This window comes from Thalassophryne amazonica, chromosome 5 (genome assembly GCF_902500255.1).
Source record: "Thalassophryne amazonica chromosome 5, fThaAma1.1, whole genome shotgun sequence".
Classification (NCBI taxonomy): domain Eukaryota; kingdom Metazoa; phylum Chordata; class Actinopteri; order Batrachoidiformes; family Batrachoididae; genus Thalassophryne; species Thalassophryne amazonica.
Window position 1 is genome coordinate 54,434,055 of NC_047107.1, and position 26,596 is coordinate 54,460,650.

A 26,596-nucleotide genomic window follows, 5' to 3' on the forward strand; every position below is an offset into this window, starting at 1 on the left:
AGTTTTTGTCAAGAGTAATGTCTAAGGTGTATTTGTGCCGAATTTGGTGCTTCTATCACCATTTGCAGGATTCCTCTGTAAATATTCTGTTATCTGCTGCACTAAAAGAACATTTGCAGCCTGCAGGTGCTTGCCGTTTATTCTTCTGACTTCAGCATTGCTCACAGAATATTTCTTGTTGGTTAATAATGTTGTGGCCTTAGATATCCCCTCAGTTTGCCAAGAATCTGTCTGCTTTAAGAGCAGATCAGTGAGCTGTTTGAGATTGTCAGAACTTTAATTTAAAAACCATATGCACAGTCCTTTATTAAAGCTATACAGCAAAACTGACATTTAGTTTCTACTGAAATCCAAGCATTATAATGTCTGTTTATTTTTCAAACAGGTTTCAAAATTACAGCTCATTTTAATGAAGAGGAAAAATAATAAATATTTGGTCAATCAGCATCGCCAAATTTAATGGCCTGGGTCGCCCCTGAAAGTGCTGCTGTTTATGGCGGAAACAAAAACCCCACCGACATTTGGGTTATTTATTTTTTTGTCTCCGTGTGTTTTGCTGGAGTAAGTTGAAGAACTTTAGGACACAGTTTGGGGAGGTGTGGGGGGAACCTGGGATAAAGGAGCGACCACAAACTGCCACACACTGGCTGCACTCAGGTAGGTGGCTCAGAGTTTGGTAGGTGGAAAAGAAGCAACACGACGCCAACTAAAACCAGCTCCCAGCCTCACTTCTTACAAATGGAGCCAAGTCTGGTTGAATTTTGAGTTTGTTAGTTTTTCCAGAGGAGTGTGGTTACACATTGCGCTCAGGTCTGCGAGAAAAAAAAAATGTGCAAACTGCTTCGCTGAATAGTTCGGAGCAGGATGACAGGGACAAGGTGTGAGGATTTGGAGAAAAGTTTTCTGGCTTTGAAATGCTTTAACAGTGTTTTCAGTCTTAATGAATTTCATGTAGTTGTTCTGAGTTAATGCATACTAGTTCCTACTTCCACATCATATTCTGTTATTTCAACATTATCATTTAGAGTTTAAATGAAAAGTTGAATCTAGGATCATTTAAATATGCAAATTATTTTTCTTCCAGGAGATCCTGAAAATGTATCATTAGATACAAATTAATTTGGTTTCTCAGGCACCGCGGGCCATAGACTGCTCCAGGGGGGCTGCATCTCCCACACCCCCTGCAAATTTTCCTTAGATTTCACAGTTTTCAATTCACAGCCCTGATCATTGTTACACTGTGAATGAGCATGCTCAGTGGTGCGTAAATCTGTGCGGAACAAAGCATGAAGTCCCAGCTTCACTGCCAGCATGGGGGGCAAAGCATTGTGCATATTTATCCAAACATGTCAGAGCAGGGGCTGTCCTGACCACAGGCTAAGGAGGACATGATGCCTTCCAGATCCAAAACCGACAACCCCTATGATACGGATACTTTGGTTTTACAATAATTCAGGTGTGTCTACTGTCACTTGTGCGAATCACGTTTGAATCAAGTCATTAAATGTAGTTTCATGCAAACTATTTTTATTTTTGTAATATTGAATGATTTTCATGAATAAAGATGTCCATACAGAATTACAGCTGCAAGCACCAATGTTCTGTACTAAATATTGTCTTATTGTTCTGATTGTCACATCTGGGAGACATTTAAGGGATGTTGTCCACCCTTCTTTGACAAGTTTTGCTGGTGTTATCCATAGATTCAGCTATGTCTGTGTAGTTACACAGAGCATGCATGTCCACATTAACCGAACAGTCCCCCCTAAAAATCGGTACACCCTGCTTTTACTGCACGTGTTGTTTCGGAGCATCAGCAACAGTTCACCGATTTTCGCCTTGTTTCTGCTTAAAACTGACTGTAGAATTATTTAAGAGGTTTTACTATGGCATCTGATGGTTAATAATCACGGTACATGTAATTTCCTTCCATGAATTTTGGGTCATTTGAGCATCTTTTTCCAACTCTGTGTTGTAAAGTTGGTCATATTTGCGAACTTTTCTGCCAAGCATATTTGATCCATGATTGAAATGTAACTGGCAGGCATACTGCAAAAACTATTAAAATATGACGGGAGATGAAGGAGTAAAAGCAACAAATCACAGCCCTTGCAGTCATTAAAGCAGGTGCATGTCAGCCTCTGGAGAGCCACGCAGAGGGCTCTGATGTAAACTGGTGGTATTTGGTTTGCCACACCCAGGGATATAGGTGTGAAACTTACCATATTACAGTGCAGGCAACAAACAAAATTTCGTTAATAATCACCTGCCTTGAATTACACTGGACCTTGTTTAGGGTCTGAGCACGGTTTGAAAAAATAAACGCAGAGGAAATTCAGTACCCCGCTTTCCTCAAATTGGCTAGTGTTCATGCTGAACTTCATTTTGTACCTCGAGTGGGGATGTCCAGACTGCTCTGTCTGGTACATGCAAGAGGTTTTTAATGGAAATGAATTGCGATCGGACAGGACGTTTGTCCGATGTGAATAAAAATCCGTTATATATTTCTTGCTAGCTTTTACATAATAATTGAGAAACATGTTGCATTTAATCTCAATCTCAATTTATTTATAAAGCACTTTAAAATGCACCAACAACCAAAGCGCTGTACACAACAAAAACAGGCAAGTTATAATAATTTAATAAATAAAAAGTTACAGTTAAAAGCAAAAAAAAAAAAAAAAAAAGTGTCAAGCTGCATTAAAAGCCAAAGAGAAGAAATGTGTTTTAAGAGACGATTTAAAAGCAGAGAGAGAATCACCCTGCCTAATGTGCAAAGGAAGATCATTGCACAGTCTCGGGGCAACGACTGAAAAAGCTCGGTCACCTCTACGCTTCCTCTTTGACCTTGGGATGACCAACAGTGACAAATCAGCTGACCTGAGTGAGCGTGAAGGGGCATATAAATGAAGCAGGTCAGACAGATATAGCGGGGCAAGGCCATGAAGACATTTAAAAACAAATAAAAGAACTTTAAAATCAATTCTAAAATGAACTGGGAGCCAATGAAGTGAGGCCAAAACTGGTGTAATGTGCTCGCACCTTCTAACACCAGCCAAAAGTCGAGTAGCAGCATTCTGCACCATCTGTAGGCGAGTAAGCAGCATCTGATTCAGCCCAATATAAAGTGCATTGCAATAGTCCAGGCGATTAGTGATAAAAGCATGGATTAAAATCTCAAAATGATGTCGTGAAAGAAATCGTTTTACCTTGGCCAGTTGTCTAAGTTGACAGAAACTAGACTTGACCACTGACCTAATCTGACCATCGAATTTAAGATCACTGTCCAACTTTACACCCAGGTTTATTGCTGTCTGTGTTAGATACTGACTCATGGGACCCAGATCCACATTGATTTTGGAAGTGTCACTAGGTCCAAACAGCAACACCTCAGTCTTTTTATCATTCAGGTGTAGAAAAGTTATGGACAACCATGCCTTAATCTCACCAATGCACTCTAAGAGATGGTTCGCAGAGTATGCATTTTGCTGCTTCAGTGGCAGATAAATTTGACAGTCATCAGCATAAAAATGAAAAGAGATATGTCTCCTAAAAATTGATCCCATTGGGAGTAAATACAAAGAAAAAAGAAGCATTTACACAGAAATAAGCTGTTTCGGCGCGTTTTCTGCCATCTTGGATTTTTTTGTACCAGCAAATAACCAGATGAAGTGCCTTTCTGCATTCCTTGTGCAAGTTGAGGAAGCCTCCACGTAACATCACTATAATAGACTATATTGGTCACTGCCGTAAGTAGTTCAGGGTCCTCTGTTCTTTTGAAATTTTCCACTTCAGGGTAGAGGCACCTTGACACTTACACAAATATGATCCCCACAATGCCACACAATTCATCGTGCCAATGCATCCCACTTTGTCCCGCTGGGCGCCACACTATATAAAATGATCATTTCGTAGCCGATGACATATTTGCTCCCCGAACCTGGCTGAGGAAAACATTCTCTCATCGCTCCTAGAATCACAGAGAAATTATCTACAGCAATTTACAGTGCACTTACTCATTGGCATGCAAGATTGCATACTAGTGCTAGCGCTGTAACTAGGTTTAAGGATATGATTCCTTCTTTATGTTCTCTAATGTCATATACCAACACAGAGCAGAGTAGCTACCTAAACTCTGTAAGGGAGTTAGAGTATCTTGTCAATAGTTTTACATCCTCATTGAAGACAACTTTGGATGCTGTAGCTCCTCTGAAAAAGAGAGCTTTAAATCAGAAGTGTCTGACTCCGTGGTATAACTCACAAACTCGTAGCTTAAAGCAGATAACCCGTAAGTTGGAGAGGAAATGGCGTCTCACTAATTTAGAAGATCTTCACTTAGCCTGGAAAAAGAGTTTGTTGCTCTATAAGAAAGCCCTTCGTGAAGCTAGGACATCTTTCTACTCATCACTAATTGAAGAAAATAAGAACAACCCCAGGTTTCTTTTCAGCACTGTAGCCAGGCTGACAAAGAGTCAGAGCTCTATTGAGCTGAGTATTCCATTAACTTTAACTAGTAATGACTTCATGACTTTCTTTGCTAACAAAATTTTGACTATTAGAGAAAAAATTACTCATAACCATCCCAAAGATGTATCGTTATCTTTGGCTGCTTTCAGTGATGCCGGTATTTGGTTAGACTCTTTCTCTCCGATTGTTCTGTCTGAGTATTTTCATTAGTTACTTCATCCAAACCATCAACATGCTTATTAGACCCCATTCCTGCCAGGCTGCTCAAGGAAGTCCTCCCATTATTTAATGCTTCAATCTTAAATATGATCAATCTATCTTTGTTAGTTGGTTATGTACCACAGGCCTTTAAGGTGGCAGTAATTAAACCATTACTTAAAAAGCCATCACTTGACCCAGCTATCTTAGCTAATTATAGGCCAATCTCCAACCTTCCTTTTCTCTCAAAGATTCTTGAGAGGGTAGTTGTAAAACAGCTAACTGATCACCTGCAGAGGAATGGTCTATTTGAAGAGTTTCAGTCAGGTTTTAGAATTCATCATAGTACAGAAACAGCATTAGTGAAGGTTACAAATGATCTTCTTATGGCTTCGGACAGTGGACTTATCTCTGTGCTTGTTCTGTTGGACCTCAGTGCTGCTTTTGATACTGTTGACCATAAAATTTTATTACAGAGATTAGAGCATGTCATAGGTATTAAAGGCATTGCGCTGCGGTGGTTTGAATCATATTTGTCTAATAGATTACAGTTTGTTCATGTAAATGGGGAATCTTCTTCACAGACTAAAGTTAATTATGGAGTTCCACAAGGTTCTGTGCTAGGACCAATTTTATTCACTTTATACATGCTTCCCTTGGGCAGTATTATTAGACGGTATTGCTTAAATTTTCATTGTTACGCAGATGATACCCAGCTTTATCTATCCATGAAGCCAGAGGATACGCACCAATTAGCTAAACTGCAGGATTGTCTTACAGACATAAAGACATGGATGACCTCTAATTTCCTGCTTTTAAACTCAGATAAAACTGAAGTTATTGTACTTGGCCCCACAAATCTTAGAAGCATGGTGTCTAACCAGATCGTTACTCTGGATGGCATTTCCCTGATCTCTAGTAATACTGTGAGAAATCTTGGAGTTATTTTTGATCAGGATATGTCATTCAAAGCGCATATTAAACAAATATGTAGGACTGCCTTTTTGCATTTACGCAATATCTCTAAAATCAGAAAGGTCTTGTCTCAGAGTGATGCTGAAAAACTAATTCATGCATTTGTTTCCTCTAGGCTGGACTATTGTAATTCATTATTATCAGGTTGTCCTAAAAGTTCCCTAAAAAGCCTTCAGTTGGTTCAGAATGCTGCAGCTAGAGTACTGACGGGGACTAGCAGGAGAGAGCATATCTCACCCGTGTTGGCCTCCCTTCATTGGCTTCCTGTTAATGCTAGAATAGAATTTAAAATTCTTCTTCTTACTTATAAGGTTTTGAATAATCAGGTCCCATCTTATCTTAGGGACCTCATAGTACCATATTACCCCATTAGAGTGCTTCGCTCTCAGACTGCGGGCTTACTTGTAGTTCCTAGGGTTTGTAAGAGTAGAATGGGAGGCAGAGCCTTCAGCTTTCAGGCTCCTCTCCTGTTCAACCAGCTCCCAATTCAGATCAGGGAGACAGATACCCTCTCTACTTTTAAGATTAGGCTTAAAACTTTCCTTTTCGCTAAGGCTTATAGTTAGGGCTGGATCGGGTGACCCTGGACCATCCCTTGGTTATGTTGCTTTAGACGTAGACTGTGTTTCATAATTATTGTATGGCCTTGCCTTGCAATGTGGAGCGCCTTGGGGCAACTGTTTGTTGTGATTTGGCGCTATACAAGAAAAAAGTTGATTGATTGATAGTGCAGGGATCAAATTTGTGCGAGTGTCAAAGTGCATTGACTAATAATTTTTTTTAGACATTGTGAATTTTGACCATATTGGCAATGTCATATCCTGAATTCAATATTTAAAGGCTAATAAATAAAATTATAGTGGTGCCAAAGAAAATTCATTTTCTGACTTGAATCTTAAAAGGCTGTATACCTTTAATTGCTTTTTGGACATGCCATGTTAACTGCATTGCATTATTATTGGACAGCTGAGTAATGAGTCTGTAAATATTAACAGAAAAGCGGGTGTCATGTGACCAAGGTGTCCTACTAGATTTAATGCATGATATATCCTTCACCATAAGAATAACAGGACAGCTCTTTATATTTTAAAAAGATAACAGAATGTTCAATGAGTTGTTTTTGAGGTAAGCACTTGAGAAAAAATGAACTGTAAGTGACCCTTGGTTTTTTCAGGGATCTGAGGTCTTTGCCCTTTGCAGAGCTTTGATAAGCCTGTTTTTTTTTGTTTTTTTAAGAGTCTTTAGCTTCTTGTCAATGTGCCACTTAAGCCTTTTAAAAAGCTGGATCTCATGGTGCTTAAATTGGCAAAATATTTAAAATCTTTAGTGGCTGAGCATGGAGGGTCAGCAACAAAACATTTCATGCATCTATCAACTACATCAGTAGTTTCCCAACTGCGGGGAGTTTCCCTTGGACAGTGTGGAGCCAATGGAGGAGAAGAGCTGTAATGGCTGAGGGGATAAAAATGAAGTGCAACTGACCTAGGTAACTTTGGTTCATCTGAGCACAATACTGTAATGCTAGAAAACACCAGGATTCAAGTTACACCCCTATTCCACAGGGCACCATTCTACTACGATCCAAAAAAGTGCAAAAACAGGATGAAATGGCTTACTCTGGTTTGCCTCCTACAGGCTGGCTTATAGACCTGGCCATCTACCCAAAAATGAAAGTAAGATGTTGCGCCCTCGGCCAGAACCGCAACAAACACTGCTCGGGTTTTTAGCCCGATGGTGCGGGATCAAGCATGTTTCAAGCTGTTCTAACTAGGAATACCGCATTTTAAGATGTTGGAGTAAGATTGAAGCTGTTAAGACAATTAACATATGGAGGTTACCACTCACTAACGACGATTTTGCAAATCGGGATGAAATTTTTCGAAAATTTCACCCCAGTTTCAAATGTGGTGTCGATGATCGCTGTAACTACTATTTGTACTCAACAGGTTATGTATTTGAAACTGAAATGAGTGTATGCCAAAAACCCTAACTTGTTTTGTTGTCTTTTTATTGTCTGCAAAGAGGACTGAAAGGTTGTTGTTCTTTTAGGTGTTCTGTGTGCTGTGACAACCTGACTAACTGGTACTATGAAAAGGATGGGAAGTTGTACTGTCGTAAACACTACTGGGAGAAGTTTGGAGAGCTCTGTCACGGTTGCTGTCTGCTCATGACTGGACCTGCCATGGTAAGTGCTGCTGGTTGTGTGTTGCTGTGAAATTGCTGTTAATGTTAATAACGTTGGTGTGCTTCAAACTTAATCTAGTGCCACCAGAATCTTGCATGTACTACATTCAGCTCATGACTGATAACTTCCACATCTAATCAGTATACATTGAATACACAAAAAATGTGTCTGTAGAAGATTTCCATGAGACATTGGCATTCCCTGCTCTCTTGTTTAGCACTGCTCTGTCAGAAAATTTGTAAATATCACATAAATTGAAGATCTTCCAGTAACTCCCAAGTGAATTGTATTTAGAGCTGGGGCTGAGAAATTTGATAGTTAAATATTGTGCTACAACAGTCCTCTGTGAAGTCATGTTGAAGTGTGCTAACTTTTAGCTGCTCCGTGTATGATACCCTATTCATTAGGGCTGGGCTACCACGTTAACATAATCAATTACGTAAATATATCAATTTCTACAATGTGCAATGACGCATTGCAAAGAGGGAGTAATATGGCTGCGCTTAGTCAGCGCATGGACGTCACCAAAGAGCAAGCTGAAGTGAAAAATGTTACCTGTGATCATCTAAAGTGTGGGACTGATAGGTACCGAGTCTGTGAAACGATGCATTCGCAGTGAAGGCAGGGCGGACCAATTTTTGGATGGGACCCTTCGGACGGCGACACTGGTATTACCGTAGTTGGGGTAAATACTGATACTCTTATCAAAAAGTTTGGTACTGCTTTTGGTATTGGAGGAGGAAGTGACTCATACCCCCATATAATTTGGATGAAATTGTTGTTATATTAATAGAGTAATAAAAATAATAGTTTGATTAAGCAAAAATTAAGATGGATTAATCCGTTTTGTTTTTTTTTTAAATAATGATTGCTTGTTGCAGTTCAGGGATTCATAGAAATGGGCTCAGTCTAGCCGGCCTTTTGTACGTATGTCTGTGGCTTTCACCTTGTGATCACTCAACACAAAATCTTTGCAGACCTAAAATGTTTGATATAACTGTTCATTTCACAACCCCTTCACATCAGTTAAGAAGGTGCCAACCTTGACTTCCTCTTTATCTGTCAGAACCAGGTCGGCATAATTGAAATGGATCATCCATGCCTCCGTAGTCTGTGCCACCCAAATTATACAGCATTACATTGTCACAGATATTTGGTATACCAGTTCACCTGACAGCTCCCTCATGTGGGTTGAGAGGGCAGAAAAATAGGCAGTCACCACATGGTCACTCAAAACAAATTGTTGCAGTTTTAAGATATTTGAGATAGAGGTGTATCTCACAATCCTCTCATGTAAGTTCAGAAGATGCTGAGCATGACTTCCTTGTTGGGCAGGTTCCGCATAGTAAACCTGTGATTGTGAATTTTTGTTAACGCCATCATCAGGAGGAACAATGGTACAACCTAGTGCATAATTATCTGACATGTTGCCCTTTATAATGTAGTTCTGTGTTCTACGTCAAATGCAAGATGATTCAAATGTCAGAGGTACACCTGTCTCAATATCTAATTTTGCTGGATGATACGCTGCATCTGGAAAATATTCACAGCACATCACTTTTTCCACATTTTGTTATGTTACAGCCTTATTTCAAAATGGAGTAAATTAATTTATTCCCTCAAAATTCTGCTCACAACACCCCATAATGACACCATGAAAAAAAAATTGAAATTTTTGCTAATTTATTAAAAAAAAAAAACTAAGAAATCACATGTACATAAACATTCACACCGTTTGCTCAATACTTTTGTTGATGCACTTTTGGTAGCAATTACAACTTCAAATCTTCTTGAATATGATGCCACAAACTTGGTGCACCTATCTTTGGGCAGTTTTACCCATTCCTCTTTGCAGCACCTCTCAAGCTCCATCAGGTTGGATGCGGAGCTTCAGTGCACAGCCATTTTCAGATCTCTCCAGAGATAATTAATCAGATTCAGGTCTGGACTCCTCAAGGATATTCACAGAGTTGTCCTGAAACCACTTCTTTAATATCTTGGCTGTGTGCTTAAGGTCATTGTCCTGCTGAAAGATGAACCATTGCCCTAGTCTGATGTCCAGAGCACTCTGGAGCAGGTTTTCATCCAGGATGACTCTGTTCATTGCTGCATTCATCTTTCCTTCAATCCTGACTAGTCTCCCAGTACCTGCTGCTGAAAAACATCCCCACAGCATGATGCTGCCATCACCATGCTTCACTGTAGGGATGGTGCCTGGTTTCCTCCAAACATGACACCTGGCATTCACTCCAATGAGTTCAGTCTTTGTCTCATCAGACCAGAGAATTTTGTTTCTCATGGTCTGAAAGTCCTTCAGGTGCCTTTTAGCAAACTCCAGGTGGGCTGCTATGTGCACTTTACTAAGGAGTGGCTTCCATCTGGCCACTCTACCATACATGGCTGATTGTTGGATTGCTGCAGAGAAGGTTGTCCTTCTGGAAGGTTCTCCTCTCACCACAGAGGAATGCTGGAGCTCTGACAGAGTGACCATCGAGGTCTTGGTCACCTCCCTGGCTAAGGCCCTTCTTTCCTGTTTGCTCAGTTTAGATGGGCGGTCAGCTCTGGGTAGAGTCCTGGTGGATTCGAACTTCTTCCATTTACAAATGATGGAGGCCACCGTACCCTTCCCCAGATTTGTACCTTGAGTTACTCCTGTCTTAGAGGTCTACAGGCAGTTTCTTTGACCTCATGCTTGGTTTGTGATCTGACATGCACTGTCAACTGTGGGACCTTATACAGTGGCTTGCAAAAGTATTCAGTCCCTTGGTATTTCACGCATTTTAATTTGTTTATGGTATTTCAAATACAAAAAGTAAATCAGGCTTCTCAATATAAAAATTTCTAAAATGATCTTCCTTAGGCCTGGTTCACACGACAGGATTTTAAAATTATCTTTAGGTTTCCAAAACCTGAGAGACCACACACGTGAAGATAAAAAAAATCATAGATCTGACAGTTTTGGTTGTACAGTGTGTGGTGTTCAGCCACACGGTAAGGACAACAACACCACACACAAACAGATTTCACACACGAACTCTTGCAAAATTTCTCGAAATTAAACGTGACTTCAGAGTAAACAAATGGAGATACTTTGTGGACTATTTAAAACAGAGGGGAAAAAACAATACAAAAAGAAAAAGAAAAGGCGTTCTGTAAAGTAGTGGAAACAGCGCGACCACCGGACTTTCTGGTAAGTCATAACAGCTGTTTTGATTTTATTTTCTGCTCCATACATCCGTCACCTCGCTTTCTGCACATCACATTCAGCAGGCTACATGCTTGTTTTGGTCGGAGGACACAACACACACTGCGATATCGGGCCAAACAAATCCTACATGTTGGAATATCCCGGATTTGTGATCGGAGCACTCCTGACATCCTTCCGAGCAGATCAGAGCGCTCTTAACACACCACACACAGCAAGAATATCTGATAAGATTATCTTTAGCGTCATCATGATTGTCGGGGCATCCTTAAGATTGTCAGAAGGGGAAGATCGGGGAAGACCTAATTATTCTGTTGTGTGAACCAGGCTTTAGACTCAAACTGAAAGTAAATCTCTACAAGTTGATATAAATTAATTAAAAATATAAAAACCAAGAAGATGGGTTGCATAAGTAATCAGCCCCTTTGGTATAATACCTGTAAATAATCAGTTTTATTGCCAGTTTTCTTCAGACAAGTCAGGGGATGGATACATGAACATTTCCAAGTCACTGAATAGGTCTTGAACTTTATTTACATCAATTATGAAGAAATACAGACAGTATGGCACTCTGTGGTAGATCTGTGTGGCATAGACAGCTTTCAAATACTGAGTGACTGTGCAAGAAGGAGAAGAGTGAGGAAAGTCACCAAGACACCCAGACAACCCAGAAGAAGTTACAGGCTTCTGTGTCTGCGATTAGACAAATTGTGCAAAGTGCATGTTTTGCATTTTGTATCCCCAAGTTATACAGCTTCATGATGAAGTGGTACAGAGAAGGGTTTTCTTTCACCAAAACATTAAATCTATGCTTGCATCTCAGATGTACCTTCTGGCAAATTGTAGCTGAACTTGCAGGTCTTCTTTTTAATAAAACCCTCATCTATTGTAAAGCGCTTTGAGCATCTGATACATATGGAAAAGGGCTATATAAATGCAGTCCATTTAACAGCAGGATAACTGTTAAAATATATAGCATACAAGCAGTTAAAAAAATCACAGGCTCTGTTCAGAAGATCTCCATTCTCAGTCTCTTAAAACAGAGCAGAAAGTGTTCAGAGAAATCCACCCTGACAGTCTCTGTTCAGAGGACATTCCAAGCAGAGAGAGCAGAAAAACTAAAAGCTTTCTTTCCGTTTCAGTTTGAACACGAGGTACACGAAACCACAACATGTCATTCGAGCATAAAGCGTATAGTAATTATCGCGTCATGCCTAGTCCGACGGTGCCTGAATACCTGTCCCTCTACTTGACAGTACAAATGAAAGGCAACAGAGCTGATGTATGCACACTGAGATACAAGCTTATTTTGTGTTTGTCAGCAGTGCGAGCAGTGAGCTTCAAGCAGGGATCCAGACTGCCCTTCCAGTGGTTGCATTTTGTTGAGTTTTTAATCCATGTTGAAATGCAAAGTGATTCTGCCAGGATAGGCGTGTGTGTGTGTGTGTATGTGTGTGTGTGTGTGTGTGTGTGTGTGTGTGTGTGTGTGTGGTGGTGGTGGTGGGGGGGGTGTGGGGGGGGGGTGTCTGGGAAAGATTAGTACACTCAAGGTTAATTATTCAGGAATAATTATATTGCAAGGCTATTTCTGGTTTACACCCCAAATTTTTCTAATTTTGTACTTGTGCTCCTAAAATTTTCCTAAAAAGAGTTCCAGTGTTCCCACTGGGAGAAAAAAGTTCATCTGGAGCCCTGTTGAAGAGACCACACAGTCAAGTAACCACTTATACCAGTTGATCACGAATATGATTACTGAGCAATATGAGCTTCTCATCAGATCTCTGCTGCAATATCTCTGCTCCCTATGTGGCTCAACATGTTTTTTTCTTTATTTATATATATATATATATATATATATATATATATATAATATGAAAATTCAGTAAGGTATATCTTATATATTATATTCCATTTCTAAGGTGGAACTATGCTAGTATATACAGATATATCTAAAAAGGAAGAGTAAAATAGGAGAGTAGATTAGAGCCACTTAGGTGCCTGGTCTTGAGAACCAGGGATGGTGTGTGTGTGTGTGTGTGTGTGTGTGTGTGTGTGTGTGTGTGTGTGTGTGTGTGTGTGTGTGTGTGTGTGTGTGTGTGTGTGTGTGTGTGTGTGTGTGTGTGTGTGTGTGTGTGTTTTGCTTGATACAAAGTGTTGACTGTAAATGTTACAGTATAGAGTGAAGTCATTGTCATTTGTGACTGAAATCCGCTTTTCTTTTTTTAATCTCTCATCTTATCAAAAATGGTACAATGGAACGTCCTTTCTGTTGAACAGCAAACAGAATGTTTTGTTGGAGAACATTTGATCACTGTAATGCTGATTAGTGAGTTCATGTCACTTTGATTATGACATCATTGCAATTTTTTTGTTGAATTTGCCCCCCCCCACCCCCACTTTGTTGCTCACTTCTAAAAATTGTGAGGCTTCAGTCTAATGATGTTTAGCTCTGGGTCAAAGCTACTGGACCACATTTGCTCTGTGTTTGCCAGACTGGCAGTGTGTTCCTTGCAAATTCTTGCTCTGCTAAATACCAGAAGTCGACAGAGCATGTCGACTCGCTGTGTTTCATGTTGTCCCTGCTGCTTGGGATTAATGCAGACATTTAGAAAACCAGAATGCGGGTTTTTGTGCTAAGTACATTGACAGATGGGTGATACTTTCCAGTAAGCTGCTGTTTAACAAAGTTGAAAGCCCCGAGACCGCACTTGTGAGTTGTCATTGCACCTCTTGAGGCCCCTCTGTTCTTTCTCTGTACAGCAATTCTACACAGTTCACTTTCTTAACTACACAGAGACTCATTAGGTAGATGGTGCAACATGAGTTGTTAATATCCCAGGTTTGGTCCTCTGTGATAAGGTGGTGAAGTAAATTTCAGCATAAGGTTTTCTGAACCCATGCATCTTGGTAAAGCAAGTTTCCTACCATAACACAAAGTACATTAAATTTGACTTGTATGATAGTGAGGTTGGTGCAGTATTTGCATGTAATAACGGCATTCAGGCAACAGCAAACCTTGCCAGGTTCATCATCAAAGGTCAGGTCCATCATCAAAGTCAGGTATTGATTTTTTTTTTTTTCCTTCTTTCTTTATTTGAATACAAACTGCTATTGTTATTGCGTTGTACAGGCATTAAAGTTCTCCATCGCTGTGATGGATTTCCATCAATTGGGCTGACAAAAGGCAGAGTTCTCGCTGACCTGTCCTGATGCAAAATCAAGGCGGGACAGATGCACACCATGTTCAACACATTCAGAAATTGATTTTTAGATTGTCAGGTTTTTTTTTGTTTGTTTGTTTTTCTGCTTGCAGTGAGTCTCTGTATCTGTCTTGTGTGGACTCTGTAGGAGGGAGGAAGGGGTGCGGTGGGTCAGCCTGCTGTGTGTTTGTGTCACAGCACGATAACGATACAGTGAGCAGAGCAGAGTGCTGAATTTTACTAACATATTTTTTAACTTTTCTTTCAGTGTCTGCTCTGAGTGTTCTGTGAGTGTCCTCGCTCTGGTTAAATTAAAAAACACAGCTGTAGATCCAACGACGCAGCTCACATTGACGCTTTTTTCAAAATACCCCTAAAATCTCTTCCTGAGGACGGCATGACATAAAATAGGCATATAAAACCTTATTACCTTTCAGTCAGGTTGCACTTTCAACATAAATACACAAATTCATCATTGTTCCAGCTCAGAGACTGCAAATTAGGGGCAAATCCAGACAGAAAGAGGGTATTGTGGGGGGACATGCCCTCCACAATACCCCTTGATTAAAGTTCTACTTTTTTACTTTTTTAACATTTTTTACATTTTTAATACTACCATTACTACTACTTATGATACTAGTAATAATAATAATAATAATCATAATCGTAATAATAACTAGCGTGACAAATTGTGCTGCATCAAAATTGTATAAGTGTAACTTGCCTTTAGCTGTCTTGACTTTGTTTTACCTTAAATACAACCCCAATTCCAATGAAGTTGGGACGTTGTGTAAAATGTAAATTAAAAATAGAATACAATGATTTGCAAATCCTCTTTAACCTATATTCATCTGAATTCACCACAAAGACAAGATATTTAATGTTCAAACTGATAAAGTTTTTGTGCAAATATTTGCTCATTATAAAATGGGTGCCTGCAACATGTTTCAAAAAAGCTGAGACAGCGGTATGTTTACCACTGTTTTACATCACCTTTCCTTCTAACAACATTCAATAAGCGTTTGGGAACTGAGGACACTAATTGTTGAAGGTTTGTAGGTGGAATTCTTGCCCATTCCTCCTTGATGTATGACTTCAGTTGTTCAACAGTCCGGGTCTCCGTTGTTGTATTTTGCGCTTCATAATACACCACACATTTTCAATGAGGTCTAGTACCTGCACTCTTTTACTATGAAGGCACACTGTTGTAACAAGTGCAGAATGTGGCTTGGCATTGTCTTGCAGGGATGTCTTTTTCAGGGACATCCCTGAAAAAGACATTGCTTGGATGGCAGCATGTGTTGCTCCAAAACCTGGATGTACATTTCAACATTGATGGTGCCATCACAGATGTGTAAGTTGCCCATGCCATCAGCACTAACACACCGCCATACCATCACAGATGCTGGCTTTTGAACTTTGTGCTGATAACAATGTGGATAGTCTTTTTCCTCTTTTCCTCTCCGACGTCCATGATTTCCAAAAACAATTTGAAACGTGGACTCATCAGATCACAGCACACTTTTCCAAATTGCATCTGACCATTTCAAATGAGCTCAGGCCCAGAGAAGATGGAGGCATTTCTGGATGTTGTTGATGTATGGCTTTCGCTTTGCATGGTAGAGTTTTAACTTGCGCTTGTAGATGTAGCGACGAACTGTGTTAAATGACAGTGGTTTTCTGAAGTGTTCCTGAGCCCACACGATAAGATCCTTTACGCAGTGGTGTTGGTTTTTAATGCAGGGCCGCCTGAGCTGACCTCAGCTGGCTCCTTTCAACGCAAAGGAGCAATGGCTCTACTTCGAGCTCCCCACGGATGACCGAACTTGTCACCTTGTCTCTAAGGGAGACACCAGCCACCCTCCTAAGGAAGCCCATTTGGGCCGCTTGTACCTGCAATCTAGTTCTTTCGGTCATGACCATAGGTGAGTAGGAACGTAGATCAAGAGCTTGGCCTTTTGGCTCAGCTCCCTTTTCGTCACAACAGTACGGTAGAACAAATGCAACACTGCCCCTGCTGCACCGATTCTCTGGCCAATCTCACGCTCCATTGTTAGCACTGTAGCTTCACAATAAGAAGATCATGGAATCGATTCCCACCTGTCACATTTCTGTGTGGAGTTTGCATGTTCTCCCCGTGTTTTTGTGGGTCTCCTCAGGGTGCTCCGGCTTCCTCCCTCATCCAAAGACATGCAAGTTAGGAGGATTGGAAACTTTAAATTGTCCATTGGTGTGTGTGCGGATGTGAATGTGTGTTTGTCTGTATGCTCTATGACTGCTGGGATAGGCTCCAATCCCCTCCCACCCCCTGTTGGGTGTTGTGAAGTATAATGGTGGTTTTAGTTTCATATGTTGATCATCGCTTGATGTTTTGTGGGGGTGGACCCATTGTCTCATCTTGCATGAGAAAGGAGAGGTGAAAGCCAGATGACAGCGGACTTGCGTAAATTAGAGTGTGAGAGAGGAGGCACAATGTCAGGTCAGAGGGATGAATGAAAATCACTGACAAGAATGACTCAGGCTTGCTGAGAGTGATGACATCATTGTAGATTCCAGACGGTCCAGGAGCAGAGCAGGTGTTGCCAGCTATGTCACTCAGAGCGAGAGGAGAGCAAACCAGTACACAGCAACAAAAATACTCCTCTCCAAAGAGCTTTACACAGGAGAGCTGTGCTAAAGACAACAGAGAACACCCTCAAGCTGTTTTTCTGTTCCGCTTCGTCTTATGACAGTGAAGAATGCTTGGTCTTGTTTGTGGTTCCAGGTGGCCGGAGAACACAAGTATCACCCAGAGTGTTTTGTGTGTTTGAGCTGCAAGGTGGTGATTGAGGACACTGATACCTACGCCTTAGTTGAGCGATCCAAACTCTACTGGTAAGACACAAAAAATGTATTGGTTAATATATTATTATAATAAAAGATATATTATTTGAGGGATAGTGCCAAATAAATGGTTTTATTTGCAAGGAATGTATAGCAGTTAACTGTCCTGGTGTTCAGTGGGTGTTTCACCTGTACTCGTGTCTTTTTAACTTTGTATCTCTTGAAGACAATGTCAACAACAACAGTCATGTACATACATGTTGCCGTTGACTCCCTCTTCTGTTGTGTGCAGTGGAAAGTGCTACAAGCAAGTGGTGCTTACACCCATGTTGGAAAAACGTTCCAGCGACTCGGTGCTCGACTCCCTTCCCCATACAGTGACACTCATCTCTATGCCTTCTGCAGCCAACGGCAAGAGGGGCTTCTCTGTCTCGGTGCTGAGAGATGTCAGTGGCTCCACCAGTGTTCAGGTCAAAGAGTAAGTGAAACCTGATTACCTGCATATGTGGTTTTAGGTCCTTCTGCAGGGAAGGCAGGGTAACGTCGCACGTCACAATAATTACAGGTTTGCCAAATAGCAATTTACGTCTTTATTTATTACGTGAAGGCCATAGTTTAAAGTTGACATCATGGAATTTCAGGAAACTCACTAACATTTCCTTAGTGTTGGTTTACTGGTTGGTAAAGCCCCTTTCACACCAGGCCTGCATAGAGTTGCATTGTGTTGCGTATCTAGTATGCAGGACTGGCTGCATATGTTGCGCACAGGGGGAGAAGCTTGGCCCGCCTCTCCTTCTTCTGTGGTTTGGAAGCCTCACTGCCAGCAGAGTCCAGCAGGATGAATAAAATCTAGCAATGCAGGTATGTACTGATTAAAAAAACATAAAAGGATTTTTCACGGTACTGGCGTAAGGTAGCATACAATTGCGGAGGCATGGTGTACAGTAGCACAGTGTTGTGTAGACTTGCATACCATAGCGGAATGTTGCATAGACGGCGAAAGTCCATGAAAAATGTAAACATGTTTAATTTTTTGCATCCATTTCGTGGACCCCTTTTTCATCCCTCAGCGTATTGCCACGTAGGGCTGCATAAACTCGGCGTAGTCCATATGTCGCATTATGCAACTCTATATGTTATGGGCTTTAATCATCAGGTAAATGTCTTTGAGCAACTCTTTAATCCTGCTGTCTTCAAATGAGGGCAGACATCCTGTAGTGCTCATATTAACACATTCATATTGGTACAGGGTCAGAGGGATGCTTATTAGCCCAGAAGTCCGAAATGCCATCCATGTTGGAGACAGGATCCTGGAGATTAATGGTTTTCCAGTCGGGACTCTGATGAAGGAGGAGGTGGGTTCTTTTGCATATCTAATGCTTGTGCCTTTTAGTTACTTGTGAGTTTAATTACTCAGAAGGAAGCAGAAATTACTTTTTTATTCTTTTACATTCTTCAGCTGGGAGGCACCGCTACCTGGATTGACTGCAATTAAATGCTCATTCCCACAACCTCACCTCATGTCTCATGCATTACAATGTGCCATTCATATTTTTGTTGTGTTTTTGTGAGTTTCCACCTTTCCTGTTTCCCCTATTGCATTCCTCAGAAAAAGTCCATCTCCAAAGCTGATGTTTCTTTCTTTTCTGTTGCTTTTAGTCTTTTGTATCAGGCCAGATTAAATTTAGTTCTTTTGGAATCTATACCGATGGCCGGGTATTGAATTTGGTGATACTTTTGTGGCACCAACCGGAATGCTGTGATCATATCAAGTATTGAAAAATTTCTTGTCAGTCGATACCAGAGCAGTAAATCTCAGTACCTCTGACTCAGTATAAACATGTATGCCTGTGTGTGTGTGTGTGTTACACATTGTAAGAGGTGCATGAAGTTAAAAGACCACACCCAGGGAAGTGTGTGAGCGTCTTGTTTTTTGTTTTCCAACTCTAATAGTGCAGTGCTTTAGGAGGTCTAACAATTGCCTCAATTCATTGCCAGCTTTCGTATGTTTGCAGAAGTTCCGATTTGGATAAATATGTATGGGTTTTTTATGATCAGTGTAATGTAATTTGCTTTTTGTTGGGTTTTTGTTTAAAAAAAAAAAAAAAAAAAGATGGGGGGGTTATTGTTGATCAGTCTGTATTGAAGTTAAGGCATCAGCACTTGCATCAGTATCAAAAATATGTGAATGATATCCAGCCCTATCTGTTCCTAGTGATCAAAGTCTTTTACTCAGTTTTTGTGACAGTAAAATATGCTGTGACTGTGCAGTAGTAATCTATAGTTATTTTTGCTTCACGCTCATCTGCATGCTTAGGTGGACGACCTTATCCACCGCACAACTCACACACTGCATCTGCTAATGGAGTATGATCCAGTCAGGCAGCGTTTGGGCCGACTCAGACTGGGATCTCCAAGAAGCCAGCTGGGAGGTCCAGCTCCTGCTCGCATGCGGCTGTCCTCACCTTCGAACGCAGTGCTGGAAAGAACTGATGTGGTTGTTGATGACACTTTGAAAAGAAGATCTTTGAGGTGTGTTGGAGCACATTGCTTGGCCAACAAACTACAGAGTTTAAAGAAAAAAAACAAATGTGTTGTGTTGCAGATTGTAGATTTGCAGTGTACAATGTTTGGTGCACATACGTATGTGCGAGAAAATTGATGTAGTATCATAGAAGAAATAACATGATATTCAGCTATATCTGTTGGTGCACATCTAGTGAGCAGATAGACTGATAAGACAGTAGGGCGGTTTTCTGCTGACAGTATACTAGCTAAGGTATCTCATGAGTCCATCAGCTTCAGTCCTTCAGTTTAAAATTGTGTCTCAAAAATCATAAACTGTCATCTGACAAGTTTTCAAATTGAAGGATACAACAAGAAGATAAATATTCAGATTTAGTTAACTTTGATGCATCTGAGCAATAAAAAAGCAACATTGTTTTGCTTATGTATGGTAATGTACCAGTCTGCCACTTGCTGGACATGCTTGTGCTTGTCACAGGAAATAATATTATGGTGGAAATTAGGAGCATGTGTGGCTGAAGTTGCATGTAGCTTCAAATGACTTTGTCATACTTTGTCATTTCCCAAGTTTAGACCTGAAACATGCAGCAAACATCACGCTTGTGTTATGGCTGCATTGCATGTTGATTTTCATTTAGGTGTGAAGGAGGCCTGAAGGAGTGGCTGTGCAATAGTAGTCAGTAAACCTCACTTCCCACCAGCTTAAAGGACTCTCTGGCCACAGGGCCGGAGCCCAGGTTTTTTAGCCTACTGGTCAGCGCTCCCACCTCCTATGCTGGAGATCATGATTTTGCATTAGGAGAGTGGAGCGAGAGATGCGTCCTAGAAGTGTGTGTGTGTGTGTGTGTGTGTGTGTGTGTGTGTGTGTGTGTGTGTGTGTGTGTGTGTGTGTGTGTGTGTGTGTGTGTGTGTGTGTGTGTGTGTGTGTGTGTGTGTGTGTGTGTGTGTGTGTGTGTGTGTGTGTGTGTGTGTGTCATCGTCTGGGCCATGCTACTTAAAGGCCCTGTCACACCTTGACGATTATCCAGTGTATGCTGACAGCCCCGTTTCCACCCAGTGGTTCAGGTCAGTACTGCACGGTGTGGTGCAGGTCAGAAACAGAGTAATTTAACATTGTTATTTTTTTATTTTCATTTTTGTATTTTGGTGAACCATTTTCACTGTGTACACAACGCTGGTGAGTGGACTGGCTGTGGTAAACACTGCCGTGAATGAATGAAGTGCTATGACTCTTTAAATGTTAAAAGCGCTGTTGATTTCTGATCAGGTCCGCTGATCAAGACATCATAGACCAGTCGACCGCGATCAGGTGTGATCTGAATGAAGTGCTATGTGATCTTTCAGTGTGGTAATCACTGACAGCGACGGTGCTTTAAATGTTTAAACAGCACATTAATCAGGCGTAACCACACCTGGTCAATCATGTCATCTGATGATCACAGCGATGAGGCTCTAAAGAGTTACAACGCATTAAACAGGTGTGATCACCCTGATTGATCGATCAGGTCATCTAATGATCACACCACAGCGACGATGCTTTAAAAGTTTAAATCATCGCAGCGCTTCTGTGTGTTCAGAGCGAGACACGGGCATCCTCTGAGAAGCGCACCTGCAGCAGAAAAAACAAAGAGGGACTTGCTTTAAAACGCTGCATTTCCAGCCATGAATTAAAGTATTTTCAGGTGTCATTTTCAAAAATCAGGAGCTTTATGTGGATTTATGTCCATCTGTGATGGTGAATTGGACTGAAATGAACAGGTCAGATTTACTCCATGTGTGAATGAAACACATGATCTGCATGAGGACCGCAGCTATCAGCCAATCAGTGGCCAGCATTAATGGACGGATTTAAACGTATGAGTAAATTACAATAAACATGTGCCAACAATCACATAACTTGCCTACAACTTATCTCCAGCATGTGTGGGACATATGAGTCACACGCTGGCATGCGTTGAAAATTTTCAGCATGCCCAAAATTTTTTGAGGAGCTCAGCATATTAGGACGTACATCAGCGAGCTTCAGCGTGCTCCTAACTTATAAAAAATAACATTCCCTTAACTTACTGGACTTATGCCAATAAGTTGTTTGGCATATGCTGGCTAAATCGGGAAGGTGTGACAGGGCCTTACTGGAGGACCTAGCTGAGACATGTGCACATCATTTAGGAGAGGATAACTCAACTGTTCTAAACTAATATGACCCCAATGAGCAACTTGGAATATGTGCCAAAATCTCTATTTGGGACAAACAGCCCAAAAATGACCACTCCCTTTTTCATCGTGAGTGTTATTTCAAATACAGCTGTATTTTTTTATACTGCAGCAGCTACAGATTTTCCAAGGTATTCAAAATGTTCAGAATGATCAGTACATGTTTGGGAGGGTCATAGAAAAGTGTAAAATTTCTATTTTGATATTTTAATTTCTTGTTTCCAGGCGTAGTAATAGTACATGTAAATCCCCTGGACCAAGTTCTCCTAAAGAGCACCCTCCTCTCACACGAGACATTGGCCGGTCTGAATCTTTGCGATCCCCCAGTAGCTGCTCTCATCGCATTTTCCGGCCATGTGATCTTATCCATGGGGAGGTTTTAGGAAAAGGTTTCTTTGGACAAGCCATCAAGGTCAGTCTGTAACAACTAATCTATGTGCAAAAATCATTTATCAACATCAGTTTTTAATTCGCTTTTCTTGCCTGTGAGTTGTAACAAAGATGTGCAGTTGGATTTGTGTTACATAATATATTTGGTTTTGTCACTCTGGCAGGTAACGCACAAAGCAACTGGAGAGGTGATGGTGATGAAGGAGCTGATCCGCTGTGATGAAGAGACCCAGAAAACATTCCTTAAAGAGGTCACTACTGTGCAGTAGTGTCACAAAAATGTCATCTGGCTTTACATGTAGCTGTGCATAATTTGTCATTTGTGCCTGTAGCATGACCCAAGCAGAGGGTCACCCCTTTGAGTCTGGTCTGCTTGAGGTTTCTTCCTCAGAGGGAGTTTTTCCTTACCACTGTTACTCTGGGGGTTGGTTAGACCTTACTTGTGTGAAGTGCCTTGAGGCAACCTTGTTGTGATTTGGTGCTATATAAATAAGTGAAAATGAAATGAAATAATTAACCCTCCAGACCCCAAGCGGTTTTTTGGGGGTGATTTGTTTGCTTTGGTTTTTTGTTGTTGTTGTTTTTGTGGTCTTGGTACTTTTCTACTCACTTTGGGTTATTTTCCAAACTTGTCATGAACTTGCAAGAAGGTTCCACCAAGATTCAAACCCAGATTTTCTAACTAAGATTCTGGTGCTTGAAAACAAATTTGACTGATTTTTTTTTTTTTTTTTTTTTTTGTAGTACTTTACAATTAGGGTACCATATAATAATTAACATTAGTTAATGCAGCAATAAATGTGAACTAACAGTGAATTAAGACTCCACTGTTTAGTAATCATTCATTAGCAGTTTTTTGATAGCTAGGATATTAGTTTATACAACTTATAGATTATGGATAATACCGCCATTAAAAATTTTTAAGTAAATCATTAAGTCTTCATGCATTAACCGATATTAACACATTAATATTTATTAAACACCTTGTTAATGCTTAATTAACTATTGATGCTTAGTACTGCATTAGCTAATGCCTAGTGATGTGCCTTTATTTTAAAATGTCACCAGTTTTCTGTTTGTTTGTTTTTTTGTTTTGTTTTTTGTTTTTTGTAGGTTGCATATCACTTTGTGGAAGTTGATTAGAGAATATCTATTCATACTGCTTGAGTTCTCACTTCCTCTGTCTCTCTCCGATGTTTAGGTCAAAGTAATGCGCAGCCTAGATCATCCCCATGTTTTGAAATTCATTGGTGTGCTGTACAAGGACAAGAGGCTCAATTTGATAACAGAGTTTATTGAGGGAGGCACTCTGAAGGACTTCATCAGAGACATGGTGCGTTGAAGTAGTTGATTCACTTCTGAACCTATTTATTACACATCAGAGCTTAAAAAAAAAATCTAAGTGATTCTACAAAGACGTGTTTGTGACTGGTGGATCGGGCTAACAAGAAGTAAATGCTACTTTGGGTTTTGGTGCTGTAGTGGGCTTGTTGGCATGTCAAAGGTCTAAGATGTAGTATGAGGGGAAAAAATGTGTAAAGTGTTTCAAGGTCAAAATTCAGGGTTTTTCTCACCATCACTGACAGCATTGCCTGTCTGTTTTTTTATATATTTTAAAACACACACATATATATATATATATATATATATATATATATATATATATATATATATATATATATATATATATATATATATATATATATATATATATATATATATATATATATATATATATATATATACGAGGTCTATTAGAAAAGTATCCGACCTTATTATTTTTTCAAAAACCATATGGATTTGAATCACGTGTGATTACATCAGACATGCTTGAACCCTCGTGGGCATGCGAGAGTTTTTTCACGCCTGTCGGTTACGTCATTCGCCTGTGGGCAGTCTTTGAGTGAGGAGTCGTCCACCCGCTCGTCGATTTTTTTCATTGTTTAGGAATGGCTCAGAGACTGTTGCTTTGTTTGATAAAAAAATTTTTCAAAACTGTAAGGCACAACTGAGTGGACACCATTCAATAAATTCAGCTGGTTTTCGGTAAAAATTTTAACGGCTGATGAGAGATTTTGGTCTGGTAGTGTCGCTTTAAGGATGGCCCACGGCGCCTGACGGCGATCTGCGCTTCGAGGCGGCAGCGTCTTGCCGTTTCAAGTTGAAAACTTCCACATTTCAGGCTCTGTTGACGCAGTAAGTCGTCAGAGAACAGAGAACTTTCAGAAGAAGTCGGCATGAGGAGTTTATTCGGACATTCCATTGTTAACGGTCATTTTGTAATGAAAGAACGTGCGGGCAGAGTCGCATGTCGGGCTGGACCCGACCGCGGGGGGTCGCGGCAGGAAAAACACCTCCGTTGGAAATCTTAACGGGCAAGTTGGAACATGCCCAAGCTGTTAAACAATTTCTCAGTTACTCACTTGTTGAAAGCCATTAAAAGCCGCCTGAATTCTACAAATGGTTTTCAACACGGAGGTGTTTTTCCTGTTGCGCGCACACAGATTTGCCGAGTCGTCATGGAAACGACTCGGCGAATTTGCGCGTACGTCTTTCATTAAAAAAATGTCCTTAAACATTGTCCGCATAAATTCCTCATGCCGGCCTCTTCTGAATCTTCTCTGTTCTCTCACGATGTCCTGGGTGAATTAAGCCTTAAATTAGGATGTTTTAAGCTCGAAACAGGCCGACGACAGCGCCTGGAAGCGCTGCAGGACGTCCCGCTCCGTGGGAAGTCCTTACACCGACAGAAACACCCCATAATCTCTCATCAGCCGTTAAACTTTTCACAGAAAACCAGCTTAATTTCTCGAATAGTGTCCACTCGGATATTCCTCACAGGTCCAGAAAAAATTTTGATAAAGCAACGCGCGCCATCTCGAGCAGCGTGTGAAACAAAGGAATTCAGCCGAGAGGGCGGGACCACATCTCACTCAAGGCCTGCCCACAGGGAAATGACGTCACCGACGCGTGAAAAAACTCACGCATGCGCACGAGGGTTCAAGCATGATTGGTGTAATCGCATGTCATTCAAAGCCATATAGTTAAAAAAAATAAATAAAAGGGTCGGTTTATTATCTAAGAGACCTCGTATTTGCTACATGACTGCCAGCAAAACGGGTGAAGGCCTGGAACCTTCCAGTAGAGGTCGGCTGCAGGGGCTTTGCTGGGCAGTCACTTTGGAGGATGCTGGGGCAGTTGGGAATTGAACGGGTAGCCAGGAAGCGCTTGATAGGCAACATCACCAGGCAGGCAGAGGCAGCATCCACATGGATTTGGATTCATAGGGATGTGAGGTGGCAGAGCCAGGCTGTGGAAGGATCAATGGCAGAGAGTAGAGTGGCGGTCCGCGGGGGTAGATCCAGGATGCTGGATTTGCTGTCAAGCCCTCCCGATGTGTCATGGGCTTAATTTGACGAAACATCAAATGAAGGGAGGGTGCCCATCTGATGACCTGCGGTAGCCACTCAACTCATGCCATGTGCTGGTGCCTGAAAAGATGGAAAGAGAGGAGAGAGCGATGCCACTGGCCCACAGTACCTGTAAAGGTGGGCCAGTTGCGATAACCCTATCGTATTTTACACACATATATATATATATATATATGTGCACACAAGCGCCTGAAACACAAAGTGTGCGCTGTGCGAACCCATCACATCCTCTCACGGCAGGTGTCGGCCATGTTCCAGGTGACATGCACGAACATCTAACACCACTCGCATGGCACTCAGAAAATGTGTGGCCAGTTGCACTCTTGGCACAACAACAGTCTGCAGACAATCACCTTCGTACTCGCAGAGAAATTTGTCTAAATCCCACACGAGTGTGACTTTGGTGTGCACACTGAGAACTGACAGGTGGCGTGTCCTCCCACTGAAGCAGTTATGGAAATCTGTGGATCTGGACAGTCCAGCGGGACACCAAGTACTGTGTTTGGACGGACATGAACAAACAACTGCCCACTGTGACGCACATATGTCTGTTTGCTGTTATCAGATGGACATAAATAAAAACATATATCACTGTGGCAACGTGCTGCAGCGAGCGAGTGCGTGCGTGCACAGAACGCACATGGATAGGCTGCTCCCAGGTTGAAACGGACCGTCAGATCAGAACATGCAGCAGGCGATCTCACTGTCACGTCACCCACGTGAGCTCTTTTGTTATCTTCCACATGACGCGGTGTCCTGTGGCCGTCATCAACAAGACGTGTTGCCGGTTGGAGATGTGCCAACAGATGTGGACATGAATGAGACGAGTGAACTTCTTCTCATTCATGTCATTTCGTGACTGTATGTCAGTGACCATGGGTCATTTACAGAGGAACGGAATGGATCATACTTGTATTGCTCACTTGATAAATGCGGTGTTTTTATATGGTGTGTGATTTAAATTTTTTTTTTTTTTTGTAAT

At 41.1% G+C, this 26,596-nt stretch overlaps 1 protein-coding gene across 1 annotated transcript in view; it reads left to right on the forward strand.

Annotated features, from left to right (window-relative positions):
* The window catches only part of limk2 (LIM domain kinase 2), an 82,774-nt gene that overhangs the window by 23,138 nt on the left and 33,040 nt on the right, over positions 1–26,596 (forward strand). Inside the window, 8 exon segments of the mRNA XM_034170289.1 lie at positions 7,690–7,825; positions 16,995–17,104; positions 17,346–17,531; positions 18,303–18,408; positions 19,371–19,585; positions 22,019–22,205; positions 22,348–22,434; positions 23,385–23,516. Coding sequence (XP_034026180.1) covers positions 7,690–7,825; positions 16,995–17,104; positions 17,346–17,531; positions 18,303–18,408; positions 19,371–19,585; positions 22,019–22,205; positions 22,348–22,434; positions 23,385–23,516 — 1,159 coding nt within the window.